At 41.4% G+C, this 25,634-nt stretch overlaps 1 protein-coding gene across 2 annotated transcripts in view; it reads right to left on the reverse strand.

Annotated features, from left to right (window-relative positions):
- The window catches only part of CLIC4 (chloride intracellular channel 4), a 32,516-nt gene extending 10,174 nt beyond the window's left edge, over positions 1 to 22,342 (reverse strand). Inside the window, exons 1-3 of one of the 2 annotated variants that reach the window (XM_072884887.1) lie at positions 22,170 to 22,299; positions 21,022 to 21,113; positions 3,592 to 3,701 (exon numbers count right to left, since the gene is read on the reverse strand). In XM_072884887.1, coding sequence (XP_072740988.1) covers positions 3,592 to 3,647 — 56 coding nt within the window. In that variant the 5' untranslated portion in view covers positions 3,648 to 3,701; positions 21,022 to 21,113; positions 22,170 to 22,299. Of the gene's footprint in view, positions 1 to 3,591; positions 3,702 to 21,021; positions 21,114 to 22,169 lie in introns of both variants that reach the window. The other variant, XM_072884886.1, reaches the window with a different exon arrangement.
- Between the last annotated feature and the right edge of the window lie 3,292 nt (positions 22,343 to 25,634).

Here is a 25,634-nt window from a genome sequence, read left to right on the forward strand (position 1 = left end):
CAGCTTTGTAACCCACAACAATTACAGGAAGTCATTGTGGCTCACTTCCAATTTCGCATGTTGGCTAGATAAAATTCCTCAAAAGGAATGTTATTTTAAAAACAAACACAGGCAAGACCACCGGATTTGCAGTAATACTATCAGAGGGAAGATTTTATTTCAGAAACAGACTAGTCTAATGAACTAACCAAAAAAGTTTTCCAAAGAATCAGAGTGCATCTCAAGGATCCCAGAGCATTTTATTAACCCCTCTTACCACTCCAGTCAGACCACCTGTATCTTTCAAGAAAAAGAAAGCAGAGATTAACATCCCACAGCCAAAGCCCAAACATAATACAGGGTTTGACTTCCAGTTTGCTACTCTTGCCAGCAGATCATAAACAAACCCTGGTTTACCACATACAAGCCACAGCCTTTAGAGCACCACAAGCACGCAGGAATATCCTTAAAAGGCTAAAAGTACAACTTCCCTTAATAGTCAAACAAGAAGGCAATTTAAAATATTCTAGTGAAGTTTACTTCAGAGATAAAACTGGACAGCTTTTAAAAAAACAACAACAAAAAACCCTATAACCACTCAAAACAATTCCACGATAGCTAGTACCTGCCCCAGAGTTTACTGGGGTATTTGGAGGTAGGGCCACATACTCAAATATCTGGCTATCGCTAGCTAATTAAGTGGGCAGGCTCTTTAACACCAGAGTTAAGGTATAAACATTTCATGGCTTTGCCACAAACCAGAGCAGCAATTAGCATTCAAATAATTTCTTGAGGATCAGAGAAAAGCCAGGCCCCAAAATGTAATATCCTCTACAGTGATTTATAAATTCCATGAGTACTGCAAGGAGTGTCTGAAGAGTAATGTGGGGGGGAGAGGGGAAGGCCAGCAATAAAAAACCCGTCTCCAGTTCCTAAGCAGTATTTTACACTGCTGAAGTTGCATTCACCTCTGGGTAGTCTTTAATATTTACTAATCTCTATTTAATCTTTGTCTGTCAACATAATTGTAAAACCACACAATCAAGATGTTTAAAATAGGATTTCAAAATTTCACCGAATCGAAGCTGGCCTTGAATGTTGTTACAAGCCCAACAAATGGTTTATGTACGGCACCTCTGCTCTAGTCACCAGAACAAGTCAAATCTCTGAGCACTGAAATGCTGCTTCTGAAAAGGGAAAGAATAAAGCCTCTGTCTGACTACACAGAAGCAAGAACTGCATGATTTCTTTGAAAGGGCGGTACGTCCCACTTCGTTTGCCTATGTGCATATTTTTGTGTCTTAAGAGTAGAACTGAGAACTGCAAAATGTTCTTTTGTTAGCACAGTATGATGTCCAATGCAATTATGGAAGGGAAAAATCCATGCCACAGTCAGTCAAATCAGACTCAGTTTTTCCTGTGTCCCAAGTTACTTACTTGTGAACTTTTGTACCCAACCATGACCTTTTAAGCCTCACAGACAGAGCTTGCCTTACTGTTGTGCAGAAATTACACTACGAGGCAGAAGCATGGTTTGCAAGTAAACCCTTTTTCTTTTTTTTTGCTAGCAAAATAAATTCGGATGCTTAAAACCATTACTACCCAGCTCTTCAACAAGTTTGTGTCTTTAACAGGAAGAAAAAGAAGAGAGGGTAATTGGCTTGAATAACATACTTGTAAAAGCAGTTTCTTGTGACAGTATTGGAAGTATTAAGGCAACATCTAGCACCTATTATCATTCTGGTAATGCTAACAGGGGAAAACACACCATCTGGTATAAAACATTTCCACTTGAGCAGTTAGTTGAATTTGACATTCTGCAAGCTACACTACTCTACAACTAGGTATTAGACAATCCAGAACGTTAAATTTGTATTTATCAAGCTTTACATGAAGCCTAAAAGGAATTAAGTTTGTATCAACATCTATTCAAATCTGAATTAGCTTCAGTGGCCCTTCTTTTCCTTTACCAGAAAATACATTCAGTGTACAACAAAAAAGCAGAGTTCATTTGACCTATTCCCATGCAGTTTAATTTTGCACTTATTTTGTTTCCCCCCCATATTAAAAAAAAACTGTAAGAAAGCTTTCCTTGTGTAAGAAAGGGCAATTTTAAACATCTGCAACCAATTTATACTCTAAAAGTTAGTCTTACATCCCATTCCTCCATCCAATTAACTCAAAGTTGCCAAAGGGACACAAATAAAGCCAATTTGTCAGGCATCTTTGGCATTTTAATGATATCTCTCAGACTGGTTCAGCAGTAAAAATGCTTCCAAGTATAAAATGTCTCTTTCAACCTCCTTCTCACCACCACTCCCCCCCACCCCAATAACTGCAATAGGTTAAATAACGCCATCATTAAAAGTAAAGGAAGTCCAAAACTACAAACAGTACGCAAGCATAAGTTCTACTCCTGAGGTTTCCACAAGGCACATGCAGTGCTAAATGGAAGATATGATATATTTGGTTTATGTGTGCTGGCAGCAGCGATTATATTTGCAGTAAAATCCCACATTGGCCAGAGAAGATCTTTGAGCTGCTACAAACACACACACCGTTGACAAAAGCTGCTTTCTCCCCCTCTGTGTGAGTGGTCTGCCTCAGCCTTACTACACATGGAAATTATTTAACACTAGTTGCCAGCACTGAAGCAGCAACTTCAGTGATTTTTAAAAATCAAAACAAGTCACCTCCTTCAAAAAAATTACAAGACAAGGTTAAGTCTAGCAGGGTGATTTCTTTCTTACACGTTTTACACTTGATTTGTTGGATAACACTGTTTATTTCTATTGGCTTTATTTCTGAAAATGAGGTTTGTAAGCACTGGCAGCCTATCCTCTCTCCAGAGAGTTCAGTGACTAACATTACATTACATTAGTGCTGTGAAAACATTACTTCACACCAAAAACAAATACAAGGCCTCTGCTGAATTTAGCATTACCACTTCTAATAAAAGTACACCCAACTTTAGGAAATTAAGACTCCTGGATTCACATCTCACCCTTCTTAGCTACTAAGGTATCAATTTCATAGACGGAGAAGTTGCAGTTTAGGTGACACACAGCATCATGACATATCTGGCTAACACTATACAAAGGCAGAATATTTTACATTTTGTTCCTACCCATTTCACTTTTATTTCACTCGTATTTACCTCAGGGACAGGTATTTTCACATTGTTTTTATTCTTATTGCATAATAAGCAATATTATCTTAAAATCTTTAAAAAGAGGAGCGGGCTGCACATTATTTGTGACAGTTATCCAATAATCATTGGAGATTTGATCAAAGATTGGTTGTGGGATCTCAATGTGAAGTTAGTATTCAGTATTCAGTTATAAGAGACTTCATTAGTTTCACAGGAGAAGAGCATCATTTAACAAATTCAAGAGAATTTATCAGACCCATTCTTTTTGGTTACAGATAGTTATAAATAACCATCAATGAATGCACCATTTACATCACAGTTGCCTCTTGGTATTTATAAGGACAGATTTTCTTTTTAATTCCAAAAAAACAAGCCATGCAAGATTTAGAAGCCCCAGGCAAACATTTGTTACACCAAGTGTACTGTCCTCTTGCTTGTCAGATAAACCAAGTATTTCTTACCTCTTCAGGTCAACTGTTGTGACGCTAAACACCACTCCCTTCAGCCAAAGAATCATGAACAGCCTCTGAGAAAAAGGACAGTTTCCTATGCTTTCACCATCACTGCCAGCCTGCAGAAGAGAACAGATCATTAATTAGAAGGTAGGACTGTGCCAGCTACACATGCTCACAATTGCTGACAGATCTTTAAATAAAGGCAGACTCGGTAACAATTCATGGGTTTTATTGCCTGTACAGTCTTCACATCACTAACTCTTCCAAAGACCTACCAAGCTTACAGTCAAACCTCGTATCATCTTGCAGGAACACTCCTTTGCTCTCAAAGTCCAGTTGACGCACCTGGACCAGATATCCTGAAGGTATCTCCACATAATGTACAAAGATGAGCATCCTCAGAATATTTAAATACACTCCATATACTGGGAATGTATGCACGGACTTCTGCATCATTTTGGGTTTTTTTTGGTTTTTTTTTTTAAATACTTGCACCTTCCAATGACTTTTTTGCTGCAGACATAACAAGGGGTTTATTACAGTGAAATGTGCACATTTATGAAGTCAACTAACCTATTTACTTGTCACGTCCTCTAACAGCTGCTCACAAAATGCATCAAGATTTAAGATGTAACAAGATTTCAGACAACAAAATAAGTTATCTTTCACACTGAAGATGATCCAACTGGTCTTAACAGTCAAGAAAGGGCAGCTAATCATATTCGTCTGAGCAGCCACACCTTTGATGGCAGTTTTCCAATGTCAGTATTGGTCTTTGTTCTTTGTTATTCTTTTTTCCTTCTACAAGGCATAGCTAATTAATTGAAGTCATCTTCCAGTTTATTGCTTATATCTCTCACTGTGTAGTGCTACAGTGAGCCAACTGCAACCAGGAACTATTAATCTTTATTGTATTGCAGGTGTTGCAAGGAAAGACATAACTGTAAGTACATAGAGACTTCACTGACAATAAAGTAATATTCCAAAGCCACTTTTTATAGGCAATTTATCAATAAGTCTTTGTCCTACCACAACAAAGGTCCATTACACAGCAACAGTAAGCCACTCCAGGGCACCCAGTGATGGCATGTGTCTCATGATTGCTCTGACAATGAAGTATGTATTGCTGAGTTGGAAAATTTTAGTTTTTAGCGGGCTAGAATTAGACATGCAGAACCTTGAATCTTGTTACACAACTCAATCCTCTGAAAATAAAACTGGTTCAAAAGTTAAAAAAGCCATATATGTCAGATTATCTTGACATGTACTTTATATTAGACAAGTTTCAAAGGATTTTGATTATTATTCTTAGAGTACTTCCAAGAATAATTTTAATCAGTACAATTCTCAAAACCTGGCTAATTCTTTCATCATTACTATTACCTGTTCCCTAGGCCATTTTAAAACATATCATAGGATATGCTGGCTGTACCCCTCAGAAAACAATTATGTTCACTAAGCACAGGGTATTTAGAAGCAGAGCTACACAAGTGGAAGGGTTGAACACAAGGCCTAAGGGTTGACTGGTGGAGATCCAGCGTTTTAAAATAAGAGGGGGTGAGAGGGACTGGGAAAGAGGGAAGAGGAGAAAAGCCAACAAAAAATATAACCACAAGAGAACTAAGCTTTAGGACCAGGACTAACTAGAGAAAGGTTTAGACACTCATGCAAAGGAACTGCTTTTTCTTCAATTCACTGCCAGTTCCCAGCCATGCACTGAGTGGAGGCCACAGTGGGGAGAATGAAGAAAGACTTTGCAAGTTAAGAAGAGTAACAGTAGGATTTTCAAAGATCAAGGAAATAGAAAATTTTTCAGTGAAACTGTCTTAAATGCAGAAAGCTATTTTATTTGTTAAAAAAAAAAAAAACAACTTATGGTGCCTTTGCAGACAAGGCTAAGACTCCTTTAATAGTTGTTGATAAATACCAGGACACCAGGATTCATAAACTGATTTATGTTGCCTCAAGCTTATGGTCTAATTTCTACAAATATCCCTCCTGTCAGAGCTGACTATCCTTCCGAATCCTTTGTTGTGGAGAATACATAGAGCCATTTTTCTTCAAACCTTTATTAGTGTCATTAATGGAGATTTGAAAGAAAAAAAAGAAGTTGTCTTTCTGCTATAAGTTACAAATTGCCTCCTTTATCTTTGGAAAGTAAAGTAAAACTTGCAGCAGATTAATGATACTAGATTGCCTTAAAAGCTGGCCTGTGACTTCTCAGTGTGCGGGAAACTAAATTCTACAAGCATCTACAAAAAGGATAAAAGAGTCAGTTTGGTTACTCTGGGCATTCTGCTTTATCCTAGCTCAATCCATGATTTTCTATCCTGCATGTAACTGCTGTTAAGGATTCTAGCTACTATACAGATTAACATGTTCCTCCCTCACAAGATGCTTACATGAAGAAAGACTTCACTCTGCAGTCTATTTCCAATAGCTATGCTTTTATGGACGTTAATATTTAACCGCAATGCCCATCCCTCCAGATAGTGTGTATTTCAGAATTTTCCACTAGAGCTACATCACTGTGTTTACACTGGAACAGACATTTCCTGCAGGTAAATTATGCCCATGTAGATTTATACTCATCTACCTTTTTTTTGCCACATGCAAGATCTTATCTTCCTTTGAAAAATGGTACTGAAAAAGACAACACTTCATGCCATCTAAGGAAAATACATGTTTTGTACTGCCCAGGCTAATTCACACTTTGAAGCAGAAAATTCTTTGATTCAGAACTGATCTCAGTCTTCAAGTTTTATGGCAACTTCAACAATGCTACGTAAACCAAAGCACGAGTTATGCTGCAGTAACAGCACAGGCATGCATGCCCCCATCCAATTAAGCTTTACCTTACTTCCTCTGATGGAAAAGTTACCACACATTTACTATGAAGTAAAAGGAGGAATGTGGGCACCTACCAAAGTGCAACACCCTCAAGAGCATAAAGCTATACCTTGAGGCACCTCCCAGGAACTGTTCACACTGCTGTTCTCAAGCGACTCTGGATCTGCCACTGGCTGCCACACTCAGCAGGTCTTCAGCCTGTTTTGCTCACACAAGCCGCACTTACAGGAGCCAGTACATGACCTAGTCAGGATTAGCTCTCCTCACTCTTCATCTTTTATTTAGCACTTCTGACCTCAAAACCAGAACTGGTGCAATATGACAAACATTGCCAGAGATCTCATCTGATATGGACTAAGGAAGCCTCTGAATAGGAAAAATAAAGGCATGTAAGCAAAGGAAGAATCCTTGGCATGCAAGTGCCTGCCATCAACGTACAGATGATCCTCAGCACCAAATGAAGTCCAGAGGCTTAGCTTCAGTACCGCAACATCAACAAATGTAACTGAGGCATTTCCTGAGGAGAATATTAAGTTAAATAAGCACTAGTCAGCTCCCCAAATTTCAAACCAATATTTGAAAATGCATAAATAGTGTCCTAATGGACAACAGGCAAGCATCTAGAAGACAACTAGTTTTTACAAGTCACTTTGTTAATTTGTGAGTTGCAAAACATGACTTTAAAAAAAACTCATTCCAGAGGGCTGATTAAGAGCTTTAAAGATTTATGATCCATCACCAGATGTAGAAAGTAAGAAGTTACTCAGAAGTGAGAACTAAAATACTTTTGGTGATAGCATCACATGAAAAAGCAAAATGGTTCCCCTATGCACAAAATACTCTTTTTGCAGACAGACCCAAATGTGAAGATTTGCTATTACAAAGCTTCAGGGCTTTTCCTGAACTCAGGAGTTAGTTATCAACCAAGTCTTCGGCTGTGCAGGTTTCGCTACCTGTCAATGTGATAGGGAAAAGCAGTGACCCTCCATCAGCAAAACAAAGTTCCAAGGGCATAGGAAAGAAAAATAATGACTGAGAGATGTTAAACATTTTTGTATCAGACAGACTTTGGAATTTATCAGCTGCAACAACAATACAGTTTGAAAGAAAGTTAGGGTATTGGATTAAACCCCATGCCTTCTTTCATATGATGTAATTCCACCATGGAGCTTTATTATTTCCAGTGGACGATTTAAAAATTGCAACTGAAATAAACCAGACTCAAATTCAGAAGGCAGTTTTGCTTATGGTAATACCCCCTCCCCCAAAAAAAAATCTTAGCCCATCTGGAACCCAAAGCAAAGCTACTTTTAAGTCATAGAACTGAACGAAAAATTGTTTAAAATTTAAGGCATAGCAGTGAACTGTGGCTTTCATTAAGATCCATTTTCCTAAGCCTAAACCAATACCAAAACCAAAGCGACCAATGAGGACCAAAAAAGGTCAAATGCATTTACGCTGTAATGCCAACTCATACCAAAACTTTTCTTCTCTCCCAACACAAGTGTAACATTCAAAATTAACAAACAACAAATAGCATCTGCTTTTGTTTAAGTAAGACAGGCTTTTTGGATTATTTGAATCAGAGAAAAGGATTATAGCCCACTAACATACAGTGCTTTGAAGAAAACCTAATGCATTTTCAAAGCTGCAGCTGAACGGCTAAACTGAGCTTAGACTTTTATGTCTACATTCAAACATTTGTCCCACTTCTGCTCCAAAAAGTCCTAAGTTATTCTGAGCACATACTGGAAAAGGAATGCAGTCAGAATGCCAAGAAACTTTTGGCTTCAGTGCTCTTGAGCCAAGGAATTCTGCTATGTAACTGTTTGCCCGAGAGGCCCGTTTTCTATCTTCTTGTATTTGATGCACTAAGAGCTACAGCACAGATCCGTTACAACCAGTCATCACCATGCTGGCGATGCAACACATTATTCTCCTTCAATTACATAAGGATTTTTTTCAGAGGGAGATGAGTTTGGCAGATGTTTCTGCGAGAGTCAGTTCTGACTGATTTTCTCCACTGGAATAGAGCTGTGCTGGCAGTAAACTGTAAACCTTTAAATATTGCAAGAATATTCTGAAATGCTACATGACTAGTCACGCAGGGGGTTAATCATATGACAATTGCTGCTTAAGCCCACTATTAGAAGCCAGAAACCTGTCATTGCCCTGTCTTTGAATTCAGGCCATAATATTCCAGGATATCTTCAGTGTTTAATCTTCATCACCATCAGAGTAAAGAAAATATTAAATGTTGACTTCTCTATACTAACGTCAGCCTAGATTATCTGTTAATTCAACAAGATTATACTCATCCTATACCGAGAAGCTTTGAGGTTTTATTTCAAATTATTTCTAAAACCAGTCTAAAAATCTTTATTACTAAATAACGCCAACCTTCCTACAATTAGGGCTAATTTTCAGTTATCGCTACCAATCAAGCTACCATTATCCACTGAAGGACATGTACTCAGGAACATCATCATACAGCTATGTTTCCCTGAATGCCAGGTTTTCACTTGTTTGGATTAGGACCAGACAGAAAAAAGTGCACCACCACACACAGCAAGGAAACATGGTATTTTCACTTGCGAGTATTTTGCTTAAGGATTGTACTGACTGAGAACTAGCTCTGAAGAGCCTGGCTTTAATTTACCACCAGGGGAAGTACCCTGGCAAACACAGTGTTTAACTTGACCATGACCTGTGGCCAACTCCTGCCATACTAGAGATGCCATCAAGCAGTCTGAAAAGCTAACAGCTGCCATAGAGAATTTGTCGCAGTAAGAAAAACCTAAAGACATCCAGTTGCTTTGAACGAAGTTGTGTTACCCTCCACAAACAGACTGTAATTAAAAAACTTCTGAAAAGGTGGCAAAACAGACCTCGATAATTGGAAGATGTGACATGGAGAAAGAGCTGGGCATACATACACTCTACAGTATTATATGAAAAACAAACAGGGCTACTTTTTAAAGAAACCTAAATAAGAAAGTAAGTTCAAATACAAATGAAAGAGTTACAAGCAGTAAAACAAATCAGTATGCTCACTGAGAAGTCAACCTGGTTTATCATAGCCACAGTAAAACTACTGGCAACTCCCAATGCCAAGTAGCTCAGCCCATGCAAGAACGACAGCTACTTGGAGAGAAAAAAAAAGGAAAAAAATTCTACTTATCCCACTGTCTGGAAGAAGACTGAGCTTGGCTGATCCAGCCAATGCGGAAACCACCTCCTCCCTTTCTCTTCCCCTGAAGTAGTGATTTCATTCAAATGAGATTGTTTTTCCCAAAAAAAGTGTGTGAGTGTATAAGTAATCATACATCTGTTTAAGCGGCTAAACAAGCTAAGAGAAGAAAAAAAAAAATCAATTTTAATTGTGAAATGTTTGTCTTCACAGCTGCATAAAAATTAACTTGACTCCTAACACAAGAACCTGCATGTATTTACTTTACCAAGGTAGTGCTGAAGTTTACTGAAAGACTAACAAGAAAAACAGACAAGCAAAGAAAGGCTTTAAAGGACACACACAGTTTAAGGTAAACTAACAAAGTGATTCAAGTGAAAAACATGCAGCAATTCAAAACTCCTGAGATGAAAGAACATAGAATACAGAAAGGAGTGGTTTAATGTTCCACACAGGAATACTGAAAATGGTCTGGTAATACCAGTCTAAATCCTTGCGGCGTCTGCTCAGACCTTTATCTTGCCAAGCTGAATAAACAGAAGTCCATGCTGTTTATTGAGCAGTGTTTTCAGATAAGACACAAAGAATTACGTCCATGAAAGGACTATAACAGTATTTGATGTAACACTAATCAAACGCCTCCTCCGTATGGTGCCGCTATACTGACTGTTTTGGGTTTCTGTTGGGGCAGTACATGGATGAGCTTCAGGGATGTTATATGTAAGCATTCACTCTGCAAGCCAAAACGTGTCTTAAAGGGTCCTAATGTCTCAAATATTAATGAAGCATCATTCAAAAGAATAAAACAGGTGACAAGGCAGCAAGTTGCAGAGATCAGGACTGAAAAAGTGTTGTCTGCAATACACAGTGTTCAATTCATTCTCATGCTTTCAGTTTTGTTAGTTTGAGAAGGGAGTTGTTTTGTGTTTTTATGGAAGAGGTCAGGGAGCAAGCTAGAGTCAAGCCCTGAACTCTGCTACTAACTAAATCTGGTTGAACCAGATTCAATCCAAGGGATGACAAGATGAAAGAGACACTTCCGCTTGTCAGTTCACCTTTTATCTTGCCTCTCTAGGACAGTGGGTAGCTACTGCCCCAACTTACACATGAAATCTTTTGTTTCTGTGTGGTGTCCTTATGCCACTAGGCAGATCAAAACTTAACAGGACATTTCAATGCACAAGAGTGGCACATTATAATAAATGAAGCTGATATTGCTGACAGCCTAAAGAAGTTCCCTGCCACAATACGCAACAGACAGGGAAGGTCAGAACTAGGAAAAAGAAAAACCAAACAAAAAACCGCCCCACAGCTGGAAAGACAATTTCATCCTGCAAAAGATTCAGAATACTAGAAGGACCTTCATGCCACGTTTCAATATAGATCAAACATTTCACTACTGTTAACTGGAAACTACTGTTAACATTTTACTACTGTTAACTAGAGCTAGTGGCAGCAGGAGACACTGCTTCTGACATCGGAGAACTTAAAACACTTATTTTCATTGTCTTAATAGCATTGAAAGTGAGCAAGTAAATCTTACTCTAACCTTAATATTGAAAAATTGTCTACACATACTCGACACATGCTGCTATGAGATACTTTTCTTTCAAATTCAGCCATCCTGGTAAGTATAAAACAAGGAGTACTGAAAAAAAAAGATGTTAAAATAGAAAATGTAAAAAACACTATTACAACGATAAGCAAACTAATGAAAGTAAATAAAATCTCGGGCTCTTTATTATTCAAACACATCAACAAAACAGCCATGCCAGCACAAACCCAACGGCAACCTTGGACAACTCCTTCCAGCATGTTTGTTCCCCTCTCCCACCAGACATACCAATGAGAGCGTTCAAGCAATGAACGCTTCATAAACATTGCAAAACCATCCTCTTGCTTTAAGAATTAGCCAGTGAGAGCTGCTATCACCACTTCCACATGAAAGATGAATGAAAAAGGCCTGGAAACTACCTACTACGTACACTTTGTCTCACAGGACGTTATTAGCCCACAGCCACGCAGGCAGAGAATTGTGATGTGGATCCCAGCTGAAGAGTCTGGACCACCTCACAAAGGGTGGAAAAAAAATCCACACACAAAGAGGATATAATAAAGAAGATTTAAAATATTTCCCCAAGATAGTACTGCTAGGCTCACAGATTACGTTTGTCTTGACCTCATCTTTATGTTAGAATTTGCATCTGGCAAAGCTGTTCTATATCTAACATACTATTTAAGTTCCTTCAGTTCTGGGTGCTCATTACAGCTGACATTTGTCACGTTTATGAACCAACTCCCTCTCCTTTAAAAGTTTTTCTTAATAGATAAAAAACTGTTGCACGTTTAAAGATCCATGGCAATCCCTTAACAGAGCCAGGAGCAGAGGCAAGTCTCAAGACAGCTTCAGGCTGCCAGTATCTTAAGTGTCAAGGCACAGGTCCTGTGTATTCCAGCTGATACCACAGCACAGCTTTTTAACAAAGCTGGCTAATGTATTTTGAATCCTAGCCTACTCATTTACTGCTAACCTAAGTTAAAAAGTCACTAAAGATTCAGTCTAAGAACAAAGTAAGCTTGTAGCAACCATTAAAAAGATTTATTCACACTATTAAATGTCTCTGACAAGCAAGCTAACTCCTGCAATTCTTTCACAGTGGTAAGAAGATTCTAAATAAAACATCCAACATCTTTCTCATCACCTCAAAGGTCAGCAGTTTGGCACTTTATATAGCTATTCCTTCAAATTCACCTTTGTTCCTCATGTTCTGCGTTGTCAGTAGATGAGCCTACAGCATCACAGACAGTGCAAGAAGGGCACTACCACTGCATCATGCCTTTTCTACGTAATCGTGTTCTCTAACATCACTATTAACTAACCTCCACCATAAGTTTCCCCCATACCTTTCAACTGCTTTTGAACTCAGAAGGTAAGTTTTTTCATAAAGGAAGTGACAAGATAAGCACATACCTCATTATGTGCCACCTAAAAATAAGAAAATATTTTCCAGGAAGAGAATGTACATTCATCTCCAAATTGAAGATGACTGACCTCAGAAACCACCAAATTAAGCTTACAGCACCTATTTCACAGTCTTATTCTTATAAGAACTATATTGATTAGTGCAACCCCTTTATTAGGGAACTTTAAAAAGCTTGGTAACACTGTATCAAATTAGACTGAAAACTCTCAAATCACAATCACACCACCATCCCCCAATTTTAGTTCTATAGAAAAATTTAGGTAATCACTGCCATCTTAAATAGCTAGTCCTTTAAGAAAAACATAGGAAAAAATAGAAAACAAAAAGCATAAGGCCAGTGCTCATACCTGGAATTCACTGCAAATACAAAAAGCCTATATTTTCTATATGCTGATTGACATCAACCCCCCCCAGGGAAAAAGCAACCGTAGCTACCACTGCCTCTTGACAAGCTGTATCATCCTGCTGCAATTTGTAATCAATCCAACTTCCACATCAGCTGAAATTCCTGTATGCTAAAAAAGCTTTAAAAAAAAAATGAACTGAACTCCCTGCATTTACTTGAGATCTGGCTATTAAACCAGGGAAAGGAATGTTTATCAGCCCATTCAAGTAGCCTCTTAAGCCACTACCTTTCTGATAAGCCACCACTGTGTTAGACATTTGACTGTAACAGCAACTGACCATTTTAGGATGATGCTATTTTTAGCCCTGTGATGCTATTCCTAACAAAATAATTAGCAGACTTGTCTTGTACACTTTCCTGCAACTCTTGTACATTGCTGCCCAATTCTCACTGTAAAGCTTTTGGAAAAAGCTATGGGATCTTCATGATGTATTAAAGTAACTTCACAATTTAGTAGAAATTAATTAAGCACTTCTAGCTCTTTGGAGAAAATAAATTATCCCATATTCATCCTTTGGGAGAATCAGATGAAGAGTCAGAATCAAAACCTGCATTAAATACCAACCACCGCTTTCTTCAGTGAAGAAATTACCTTACTGATACGAATACAAAAACTTGGGATTATTGTAGACAGCCACGCACATGACCACCTCCTAGCCTGACGTAGGAAAATTAAATTATTCATTAACAGCAGAAGCCTGGCATCTCTTCTGTCCCTCTTACTCCAGTGGCATTACCTTTAACAAAGTGATCCAGTTGTAGCAAACCTCGATGAGATAAACAGGGCCAAACTGAGTAAAATTTGCTGTGTAACAGCTTGACACATTCTTGCAATATTCTAGTAGGAACCTGTAAGCAGGCAATTAACTATACAGGACTAAGGGTTTCTTTTATAGTGCTTGAAACTTGCCTTTGGGTACCTAGCATATGAACTTGGACCAGGCGTTGTATGTGACAATGATTCTCTCCCCCCACACTTATTAAATCTGTTAACAAAGTACAGCATGTGCTTTGGCTACAGCCCAAGAGACCTATTTCCAACCCTCCCACCGAGTAATGAAGCATCAATAAAACTTATAGGAAAGAACTGCAAACCTTGTCACTGGGGCTCAGAAGACCAAGTAAAATTTTTATCTTTGGCATTTAAGAGTTCTTCAACTAAACCTTTGAACATGCATCACTTCTGCAGGACAGAAAAAACAAAGAACTCTGTTTATGCTATTTTATAACCTAATTTACAGAGCTAAAATGAGCAATGAGTTGGACAGATTAGCAGCAAGGAACGATGAAGAGCTGCTCCCTTGCACTGCTCCTTCTCCACCAACAGCCGGGTCACTCAAGTCGCCAGGCTGACTTAAACCAAACCCTACCAGGAGCAGGAAAGCCAACATCAAAGGCCCAAATGAGTTTCATGTCAAAATGCTAGCCAAAAGCAATCACCTGGGAGCTTCAAAATTCTGACAAAATAAGGAATACAGCTAAAACCACAACTGCCTCCAAACCAGAACGTAAACAGCAATGTCCACAGAAGAATGTGCCAATGAACAAAGAAATTGCTCAAATTCTCAAAACTCCCTGAAAGAGAGCTGCAGTTTTGAACCTGTACCCCCTGCTAACAGCATATTCAAAAGCTCTAGCAAGGAAAAACATTATTTTAGACTGAAACTGGTGTTGGAATTTTTATTTTACAGCAGCTAGAGAACAAACGTTTTGAGGAAGGCTTGCTCTCTGTTGCTTCTGGCTCCAACACAAGCAATGTGCAACTCGGTTACCAAAAGGCACCTCTAGGACCGTATTCTACATCCTACAGGAGATGGTATCCAAGCTCTTCAGTTGCAGAGTAGAACTTCCTCCTTCGGGACATTTTGCCTTATCTCGTTAAGCCCCAGTACAGCATGTCTCACTAGGGCAGCTAATACATCACTTTGAAAGACTACAGAAATATATTTAGGCTTGCTTGATGTTATTTTTAGACAAAACCACGTAAAAACCTATTTCCTTTATTTAAGAAAGCAGCTCTCCAAAGCACAGACCATCAAACTCTAGCCAAAATAGTAATGCTTTAACAGAGCCAAAAAAACTCTGAAGCTGATCCAGTAGCACTGACTGATGTCATTAGCTCTTCTCATGAAAATATACAGATATGACTTCACTCCTGGATTACACTCCTATATTTAGTTTATACCTAATATGGATATTCAGTGTACAGAAGTAAGTCATTTCCTTTCCTCGTGTAAAGTTCCTTGCCCTTTGTCTAGCCAACAATACAAGGAATAAGTCTGAACTCTGAGAGAACTTGCACACAAAGACATTTGTAATTAATAGCAGTTTAGCTTATGTTTTTCACTTCAGCATAAACAAACACAGCATTCACAGCCCTAAAAATCAGATTGTCCCAGAAATGCATGTTTGACCTGAATTAAAAAAAAAAAAAACAAAAACAAAAACACAAAACCAACTCAAAACAAGTTTAAAAAAAATTAACTATTATCTTTTTTAGGAAAAAATATTCTAAATAAAGGATTTAAAGCTCCTGAAGTCAAAGCTCTACTTAAACTCATATCAAGGCAACACAATGATTTTGCATTTGGGTGTTTTAACTGTTAAAATGTTCACAAACTCTTAATACAACAAATGAGCACAGAGTGAGTACCTAGCATCTATTTTAAGAGTGAAACTATATCATTCCAAAGGGAAGAATATGCAAGAAAAAAACCCCACCTTGATTAGGACAGTAAGTTGTTTGTTACAGGTTATTTACAAAGAACTTTGAAGATAAAAATCAAATTAGATGGATAACAAGTACAGATCTAAATTATTTTTCCATGGCCAGTCAACTTGCAACCAACCACCACCATAATTAAAGCTTGTTGTCTTAGACAAACTAAGTCTATATAGACAAACTACAGTCTATACTGGCAGACAAAACCACCTTACTTTCTCCCATGCTGTTCAGTTAAGGTTTTACAGAATTGCACTTCTCAGTTGATTATCAGTTGCAGGGCAGAAGAGAACATCTACCAAAGGGAAAAAAAAAAAAAAAGACAACAAATCCAATTACTGCCAAGTACAGTTATCCAGTCTTAAAAGTAGTTCTTGTGGATTTCTAAGCAGTATGTCCAGCCCAGCCAGAGCTTGGAATTGATGTAGGCACTGTTATAAAAGTGTGTAGGCCTTGTCTTAGTCACATCACAATAAATGTCTCATTTAAAAGAGAATCTGAACATGCTCACGCTGGTGAGAAAATAACGACAGCCATGGGCTCTTTTTGTGCCTTTTAACTGATGTACACTTTTAAAAATCAAACTTGCAAGCTCAGAGTACAAAAGTCATTTTCCAAAGTACATAGATTACTGTTTAGCTAGAAGTTCAATGAATTCCCCAACTAGACTCTTCCAAACACAGATTTTTGTAAGAGACAACACAGCCTTCAAAAATCCACAACTACTCCTCTGCTCACCCTATTCACAGTAAAAGGTAGACAGTAATACTCTTCAAATAAAGAACTCTCTCATTCCTCACTGCTTCCTTCCACAAGATTACGTCAGGATAACCAGTGAAAGACTAGACAGTGACACTGAGTCACTTTGGGCTGTGAGGGTAATGATTACTAACTTCTTAGGATGGCTAATACTGTCACAGTGCTGCCCACTGAAAGATTATCAGACCCTCCCACCCACTTCCCAACAGTAAAACTGAGTTTACATAAACATTCCTCGTATCTACGTGTTATTTCTCAACAATCAATTATCTTTATGTACAGACAAGACATCTCTTTTAAGAGGATTCTCATTCTCTTCAAATATTTTCACAAGAACTTCGGTGTTGTGTTCAGTATACTCTTTCCTGCTTCTGTGAATTCTCTACTGCACGCACACACAACCACAGACCGACACACAAAAGCATCAGGAACAAGACTCGGACTGCCCAGATCCTTGATGTGCATTTACCCCTGACTTTTGATAGGTTCCAGGCCCTAAAGTTTGTCCCACAATACGTGCTCTGATACACAGGCTTCTCTTTCCCCTTCAAGCCTTCAACGCACAGCCTGAGACATCTCCCATCTGGGAAAACTGAGGACAGATTTGTCTTTTACAGCAGCATCTATGCTGAAAGAATGCATATATGGCATACAGCACTTGGATGCACCATGGAGCAAATGACTCGGAAGCACCACTGCAGATGACTGCACCATCCCAGCTGGCAGATGAGCAGGCTGTGAAGGGCAACGAGTTGAAATGCAGGAACTCTGCCAGTTCTCAGACCACTTTGTGGGGAAAGGAGGAAAAGCACAGAAGTGTTAGACATAATTTCAGCTGCAAAGTAAAACACAAGTTCTCTCGACAATCTGAGCCATCTAGATGTTAATCATTGGAAAGGGGAAGATAGGTGCCAGTGAATAAAACCATTACTGTTGAAGTGTATTCAGAAGCAATTTCTGCCTGAAGAAAAGCTAACTCATCTGTGTAATCCCTTTGAAAATGATTGCTAGGAGTTTTTAAGCTTACTTTCTAACGTTTGGCAAAAAAATTAACATTTACACTTGAGACCATCTCGGTATTTTTAAACAATATTGTACCAAGTGCACTAGTTTCTGTATCAGCAACCAGATTCAAATCAAAAAGCCAAGGAGGTTTCTGCCTATGACAACTTTCCAAGCAGAATTTAAAGCAATATAGTTTGTTGGCCAAAGAAGGAAAAGGCCTGATTTATAACAACTAAGCACAGGATATAACAAGATGGTTACACCTCAGTTTATAAAGGGATCCTTTACAATACTCCAGTATTTGCTCACAAGAAATAAGCCAGCCATGAAATCTTGCTATCTATACCAAACGCATATAAAAGGCAGACTCTGAAAGTTCTCAGGTGCTGAGGTTATTACATCAAAACCTCCAAAGGATGATCTGGTACATGAGGAGGAGACTTATCTAATAAGATTATCAAGTGACAAGCCTGCCCCTGACAAGACTATCTCTGAGAAGCAACGTTGCGTGTCTCTAGTCTTGTTATTTCCTTATATCGATGTTCCTTTTAATATTACAGCTATATTGTAGCTGCCAAAAAAACAAAAAAAAGAAAAAAGAAAAAAAACAATAATGACAAACAAGATCATGGGATGGTTTGTTATAAACCAATATACAGCAGCTATACCACACCAGAATGACACACCAGAGCTTACGTAAGGATACGCACAGGCAATGAGCAACTGCAAGACAAAGGCAGACCTGAACGCATGCAAGTCAGACAAATCACGCTCCTTCTCACCCAGCCCTGAGCTAATACCAAGTCTGCTGCTGGAGATGCAGATGAACACATCCCTTTCCTGCCACAGCCTCCAACATTTAACTGAGCAAAATGGACCTAGATGCCAGAAGACAAACCTACCAAATTTCTGTTTAATTCAGATACACAAAAACATAGACAGGCTTCTGTTACAGTCATTGGAAGTGTTTTAGAGTAGGGTATTTATCAAATGTGAAATCACAGCTTTTTTGTCTACTGACAGTACAATTCACAGGTAAACAGATAGTAGACACTATCTGATTTTCAAAACGGGTGCCCAATTTCGCAATGACATCTTATTTGAAAGCTGCCAGAAATCCAAGGTCTAATTAATTTGCAAGTATATACACGTTACACAGTTGAAGAGAGCACCTTCCTTAATGGTTACCTACATCTACTAGAGCCTGTCTCATGCCTGCAGATATACTACTATGAATTTCTTGTTTGTTGAGTTTGTTGGCTTTTTTCTTTAACACTGAACTTGTTGATCATCTGTGTCTTCACCTTGCTATTACAAGAAGAATGCAGTCACCAACTGCCCTCAGAAACACCAACGGCTGAGCTTTGGGCAGCTTCCGTCCCCATCTCCTTTGTACACCGTCTTAAAGAAACTGCACAAGTAGTTTTGTAAGCTCTGTCCTGTGGTTTCCACAGATGAGTGGTTCTATTTGACCAAGTCGGTCCACCGCACTTTTTATTTACAATAAAAATCTACACACGACCAACTAAATTGCAGCTATTACAAGTGGCTTATACAAGTTGTATTTAGATCACAATGCTTGAATTTCTGTGTGCATGCTCATTACAACGCAGTCTTCATTACTCTAAAATGCCACTAGGGCATATAAAAATATTCTTGTTAGACAATGGAAGTGGGCCTCCCTCATTAATAAAACATGCGAACATACGAGGAAACTAAATGAAATCAGATACATCGCTAGTTTCTCCTAATCAGCTCTCAGAGGAAAGACTTGAAAAATATTTACACTTAGTTTAAAAGAGACCACGGGCAGCCCACCAGCACTGTAATGAAAAAGCTGCTGAAGCAAGTTCATTATATGAGACCAAGAAACAGACTATTCACCTCAGTTTCAGCACTGTAACACATTTTCTTACCTAAGTATCCTAATTCTGCACGTATGTTATCACAGAATATGAAAATACAAGTTACAGCAGATTGATACACTGTCTTCTTGAATAAATCCAAGCAATTTGCTGGTGACAAACAGCCCTATATAGTTATTCATAACTGAAACCTAACCATGTGTGCACTCCTCCCCATGCCATGCCCATCCTATTTTGTTACTGATCACAATTTAATAAGATTCAAACCCAACATTTTGGGCATGAAGCCAAACAGTTTCTCCTGCTTCACAGGTTTGTTTCTCAAGCTTTAATCCATACCTTTGTTTCATCTTAGTCTGGCTGCTACAATCCTTTGTATGCAGGTCATAGAGTTGCCGCCTTTCAGCCGCAGGCATTTGGCAGAGATTTCTTTTTTGGTCAATAAGCCTTTCCACTACCTCTATCTTAAGAGCTTCGCTGACTAACAGTGCACAGGTAGAACCAAGACCCCATATACTGTTTGAAAAGTGACTAGCTACATTGCTAAATACTCTAACATTCACTCAATAACTTCAGACTTCTAGATTGCACCCGTAACCAGGTGAAAACTGTGCAACAGACAAAAGTAGAAACTGAGCTTCCCTTTTACAGGGGCAAAAAATGACTAAATCAAAAGCTAGTGCTCTTCTAGACAGACACTATTCATTTTATTGAATAACCATAAATATTCTGCTTGCATTTTATGAAGTGACCATCTTAATGAGACAGGTAGCAAACAAGACTTCTATTAGCTTTACAAAAACACTGTTCTAGTAATGCTTAACAGCTTCAATAAAGCGTGGGACAGGCAGCAACACCCAGATGAAACAACTATTTTGGTCTGTCTGCTGGGGTCGGGGGTGTTCTTCCTCTGCAGGGAAATAACCTTTACCTGAAGATCACGAAGGCAGACAAGAATAACTTCTTTTTTAACCTGAACTCTATCCTAAAGGCAGACAGTATACAGCTTGCAGCAGTCATTCGTAACACTGGGAAAAGGCTTCCTTGAGGGAGATACTAGTCACTGATAACCCCGAATACAGCCTTCTTAAATCCATGCCAATAAAGAAGTTTCAACTGAGAGGGACAGAAAAATTCCCTGCTTTTCCCCTTTCATATAGTCTCACATCTTTATTGGTCCAATACCGATTTAATTGGACACAATACAACTTTCTCACAACTAATTTTACACCTTCTTCCACGCTACTCCTCATGCATGAAATATCCTCTTTAAACAGACCCACAAAGTTTATTTCCCCTGCCCCCAAATCCTTCTGCTATCAATCACTGCTCTAATTTGTTTAAAAATAAGAAAAATCGGCCAATGAACTTCAGATGAAGATAAGTTGGCATGTTATATTAAAGAAGTACTGCTATAAATAATTCAAAGTAATCTGTAACTTAATTGCTGTACTAGTAAGTTCTAACCTCTACACTAAGAACCTAAATATTCTGACTAAAATCAGGTCTGGAATCCTCCACTGCAATGCTTTCCCTGGGTCTCGTTACCGCCTCTCGAGACTACTAACAAGTCCGAAACAGGAAAAATTCAATATTTTTAGAGTATCATTTAAAAAATAAAGTCTGTATTTAATAACTTATTTGCAAAGCTCTACCTAGTCTGCCGGAAATTGTCATGTTTGTCATCATGGCTTTTATACTAAGCAACTCCCAAGATCCCAGATGAAGGCTTTCCATTATTTTCTCACTGCAATAGAAAGAAATTTCATCTGAAAAACTAAGATACTTCGTTTCTGCAGAAGCTTTCTTCAAAGTAAGTTTTAGCATAGAAAAAAAAAAGATTAGCACCATTTACCCTCTGCACATTTGATATGAAGTAAAAGGAAGATGCTGCATCACTAGAGCCCAGAGGATGCAAAATATTGCATCATACTGCAATATGTGAATGCAAAACATGTGGAGATACCATAAGGTATCTTTGCCAGATAAGGGCAGTACAACACATGCTCATTCTTCTAGTTTGGAAGAAAAACTGGTGATGCATTTACATGTCTGGTTTCTGCCACGAGAGACGACTTTTTAGGCAGGGGATTGAGTGAAAAGTAACTCGTATTTTTACTACCTTCGTGCACACACTTGGGCATACAATGCAGAGCTGAATCGCGAGGGTGATGTATTGTGCACAGAGCAAGTTACTCCTCTCTGCTACCGATGCCCACAGCCCTGCTATGCACCGGCTGCAGCATTTGCTCTGGGGAAAGAATCTTCCAGCAAACGCACACAGGCACACTTTTCTGAAGTGACTTATTTGCGGTTCGCATTATCACTCGCTCCATCTGTACGCACTGACTCAGCCCCGGCTCCCCGCACTCCCTCCCCGCCGAAAGGGCCCTTTTGTGCGCGGCCACCCCGCACCGCGGCGAGCGACGGGGCGTCGCCTCCGGCCCGGCCCGGAGCCGCCCTGAGGAGAGCCCCGCGCTCCCGCCGCCCCGCCTCGCCCCCGGCCGCGGGGATCTGGGGCGGGGGGGCCGAAAGGGACTCCCCACGCCCAGCATGGCGGGGGGGAGACCCCGACAGTAAGGCGGGGAGGGGGGTCCCGGAGGCGGCGGCTCCCCCTCAGTCCGGCGGGGAGGCGCGGCCCCGAGGAAGCCGCTGAGGGAAACATGGAGCCCCCCGGGCGGGAGCGGGCGGGAAAACGGCGGTTGGGGGAGGGGGCGCCCAACGGTCGGAGCGCGCGCTCTGAGGGGAGAGGCGCGCTCGGCGCCGAGACGGGACTGGACGGGACGGGACCCCCTTGCCTTACCTTGACGAAGAGCTCGATGACGGGCTCCTTGTCGCCCTCCTTCAGCCCGTTCACCGGCACGGACAGCGCCATGCTTCAGCCTCCGCCCGCCTCTCGCCTCGCCCGCCGCTGCCAGCCGGGACGCCGACGCCTCACCGCTCGCCTCACCCGCCCTGCGCGCGACTGCGGCCGGCCCCGCCCCAGCGGCCCAGGCGCCCGCCGGGGCCGGCGCGGGGGGCGGGGCCGGCGCGGGGGGGCGGGGCCTCACCAAAGGGGCGGGGCCGGCGCTGAGGGGGCAACGGTTGCCATGGCGGGCCCCGGGGCGCGGAGCCGCTTGAGGCGGGGGCGGGGGGTCCCGGCGGGCAGGGCCGGGGGACGTCCCCGGGGTGGCGGAGGGTCTCCCCCGCCGCCCGGGGCGAGGCCGGCGGCGGGCGCTGTCCGCTGCTGGTGCGGTGCCCGATGACCTAACGTCTGGGAGCGGCCTGCTTGGGCCCGGCCTTGGCGGAGGCCGCAGCCCTGTGGGCGCTGCCAGGCCCGGGGCGGGGGTCCTGTGTGTCGTTCCCCCCCCGCCATCGCCTCAGGCGCGGGGCTGCAGCCCACCTCGCCTGCGGGAAGAAGCTTCAAAACTGGAGACTTCCCCCTCACGGCCCCGCCACGCTCCGGGGTGCGGGACCTGCCACAGAGCGGGTGTCTGTGCCAGAGCAGCAGAAATAGCTTCTTTCCTGGCCGGGGGAAAATCTATTTCGAGAGGCAGGGAGGAGTGTTTCCAGCCTAGTTTCTCTCTCGCTATTAAGGTCAGGGACTGAGGAGCTGGACAGAAAAATGCGCAGGAGAATTGGGCAAAACGTCGGAATGAAATTAAACCGTTTGCCCTTTCCAGTCTTTCCGCCAAAATAGCACAAGGCAGCACGCAGCCTGCGATCACATTCTCCCCATGCGACTTCATGCCCGCGGAGTCCAAGCCGTTGGGAACAGAGCGGCTTTTATGCCTCGGCAGCACCCGCCCTCGCTCCCAGTCCTTCCTTTTTTTCAGGAGCTCAGACTCCTATTTTTAATAGTCTGAGTTCAGCTGCACCTGAATGTCTCGGCAGAGCCGTTCCCAGGGTAGGATGCGCTGGGGCTGTGGGATACCCCGGGGTGGCATTGAATGACTTGTCGACACAGCTCTCCGCCTATACTGCTTTAATGCTGTCTGTGACCCGGCGCTGGGACGAGCCTCCCTGTAATTTGTACCCAAATGCATCCGTGCAGCCAGAAATGGCTCCGGATGAAACGGTTACCAAGTGGTAATAACATTATTAATAGGATGCACTGGTAATAACAAAACCTTGTATCTCTCCAGGCATTTTACTACCCTCAGTTCTGCATAACCGGATGCCTTTAAGCAAATTTCATCTTTGAATGCCCTTGAATTGTTCATCTGGAGCAGGAAAAACTGCTGTCAGCCCCTCTCCCGGTGCTGATAGGGCCGGGCAACCGATGTGGCAAAGTCCTTTTCATTCCCGTTCCTACAGCTTCTGTACAGCCCTCCTCAGCTCAGCATCTCCCTGGGAGTCGGTGGAAGACTCGTTTCTGTTGATTTTACAGAGAGTCCAAGGAATCTCGCTGATTCATGGGGTGGGACAGTCTAAATTGGAAATTGGTGTGTCACTGTAACCAAAACCGATCTGGGAGCAAGGCAGGACCATGCAGTCCAGCCCTGTCCAGGAATCTCCCTGAATAATTGCCCTTAAATTAATTGCAGCCTGTACCACAAAGGACACCGGTGTCATTGGAACATGGGTGGGATAAAAACATTTCCCTTAAATGGGATTGTCACGGAGACCTTCCACAAGCATCGGTTTCGGGGCTTTACATTCACTTTTTCCACAAGGAAGAGTAAGAAGTTTGCACCAGTTGGGCCAGATTTCCCCAGCAGGTTCAGGAACTGGTAACGAGGGGCTTTTATTGCAAGGCCGTTGCAGCACGCTGGCAGGGGAAAGTTGTCATCCTCTGCTGCTTGTTCGGTGTCTGCTGGGAAAGGCAAGAGCCGAGTCCTCTGAACTGGGGCTGAGCAGCGCCAGGATAAGGAATGCTGAGCCAGGCACCCCTCTCAGCCGAGGACCAGGCCTTCCTCTCTGTGCTTCACCATCCTCCTCCGCCAAAAGTTTCAAAATCACAGGGTTTTGTAAAACCTGAAATACTTTATAAGCCTCCCCAAAGCAAAGAACCACCTACTTTTCAAAAGGCGGTGTTTTTAGTACAAAGAAATAGCTCTCCCACGGTGCCGCTAAAGGTAGGTGTAGAGCAACAAATCTGAGGTCTGCGAGGCACTCTGTGCTTTTTTATGTTTTACCAGCTGTACAAAGGAGCTGCCAGGGCTGTTTTTTTCCTCAGTACCACTGAATTTCTTCTCTAACAAAGGAGTTCACATGCTGTTATCTTGCAGAGCAGCTAATAGCTAGCTTATTTCATTTATATCCAGCTGCACCAGCCTTGTCTGTTGCTTAGTATCTTTTCAGTTATTTTACTTTTAGATGACATTTTCCTGGTTTCCAGCTGGCACCTACCAAACCCCTCATCCTCCCCATTCAAATGAAACCTCTTTCTGTAACGATGCTCAGAACAGTTTTGAACGTTGAAAGCTCTCGATTCTTTCCTAGTCCTGTAATTGCTGCTTATGTTATTCTGGAAGATTTTTTTGCGATAATACTTCGAATTACTTTGCCAAAGCTTTACAAAATAAATAACCAGTCCTCCTAACAATCCATAGGGAAGTGAGCATTACCCACCTTTTACAGCTGTGAGGAATGAGTCAGAAAAGTTAAGTGACTTATTCAAAGCTAAATTTGCACCGAGTCAGGGAGTCAGAACAAAGCAATTCTGGCCCCCCCACCTGTGCTTAGATCAGTAGGTCACTCCTTCTATATTATTTCATGCCGTATTGAGAAGGCTTATTTCCATTTGGCAGAGCAGCAAAACAGCGTCTGATTGTTTCACTTCTCTAGCACTTTTGGCCTTTATGCAGCAATTTTCCATCTCAAACTTTCCAAGTGCTTTTGAAACTGGAGGCATCAGATGTTAAAGATATCAAAGCAAGCGCTCTCCTGCCCCGGCCCTCGCTGTGCACGTTCAGCCGGTGGAATTTGCTGCTACATTGACCCCGGGTTTCAAAAATGGCTCTTTATTTCTAAGGGGAATTTTTCAGGCACTGGAGGAGCTCAGCGTGCAGGTCATGTTGCAGCTCAGCAGGACCGCATGCCCTGCGAACATCCCGGCTTTTAAGCGTAATTAAACTGCTTTGAGAAGAAAGGGTTCTGAGGAAGGTTTGGAAGGCAGAACGCAGCATGGCACCTCGCTGGACCATCCAGTGCCGGCTGCGGCTGGAAGCGAGAGCCTGGCCTGACAGTCGGGTTCATTGTAGCTCTTTAAAGCATTGGTGGATGAAGCTGTGAGAAGAACCTGCCCACGGACACCTATTAAAAGAAAGGCAGAAACGACACACCC

Source organism: Ciconia boyciana, chromosome 21 (genome assembly GCF_034638445.1).
Source record: "Ciconia boyciana chromosome 21, ASM3463844v1, whole genome shotgun sequence".
NCBI classification, from domain to species: domain Eukaryota; kingdom Metazoa; phylum Chordata; class Aves; order Ciconiiformes; family Ciconiidae; genus Ciconia; species Ciconia boyciana.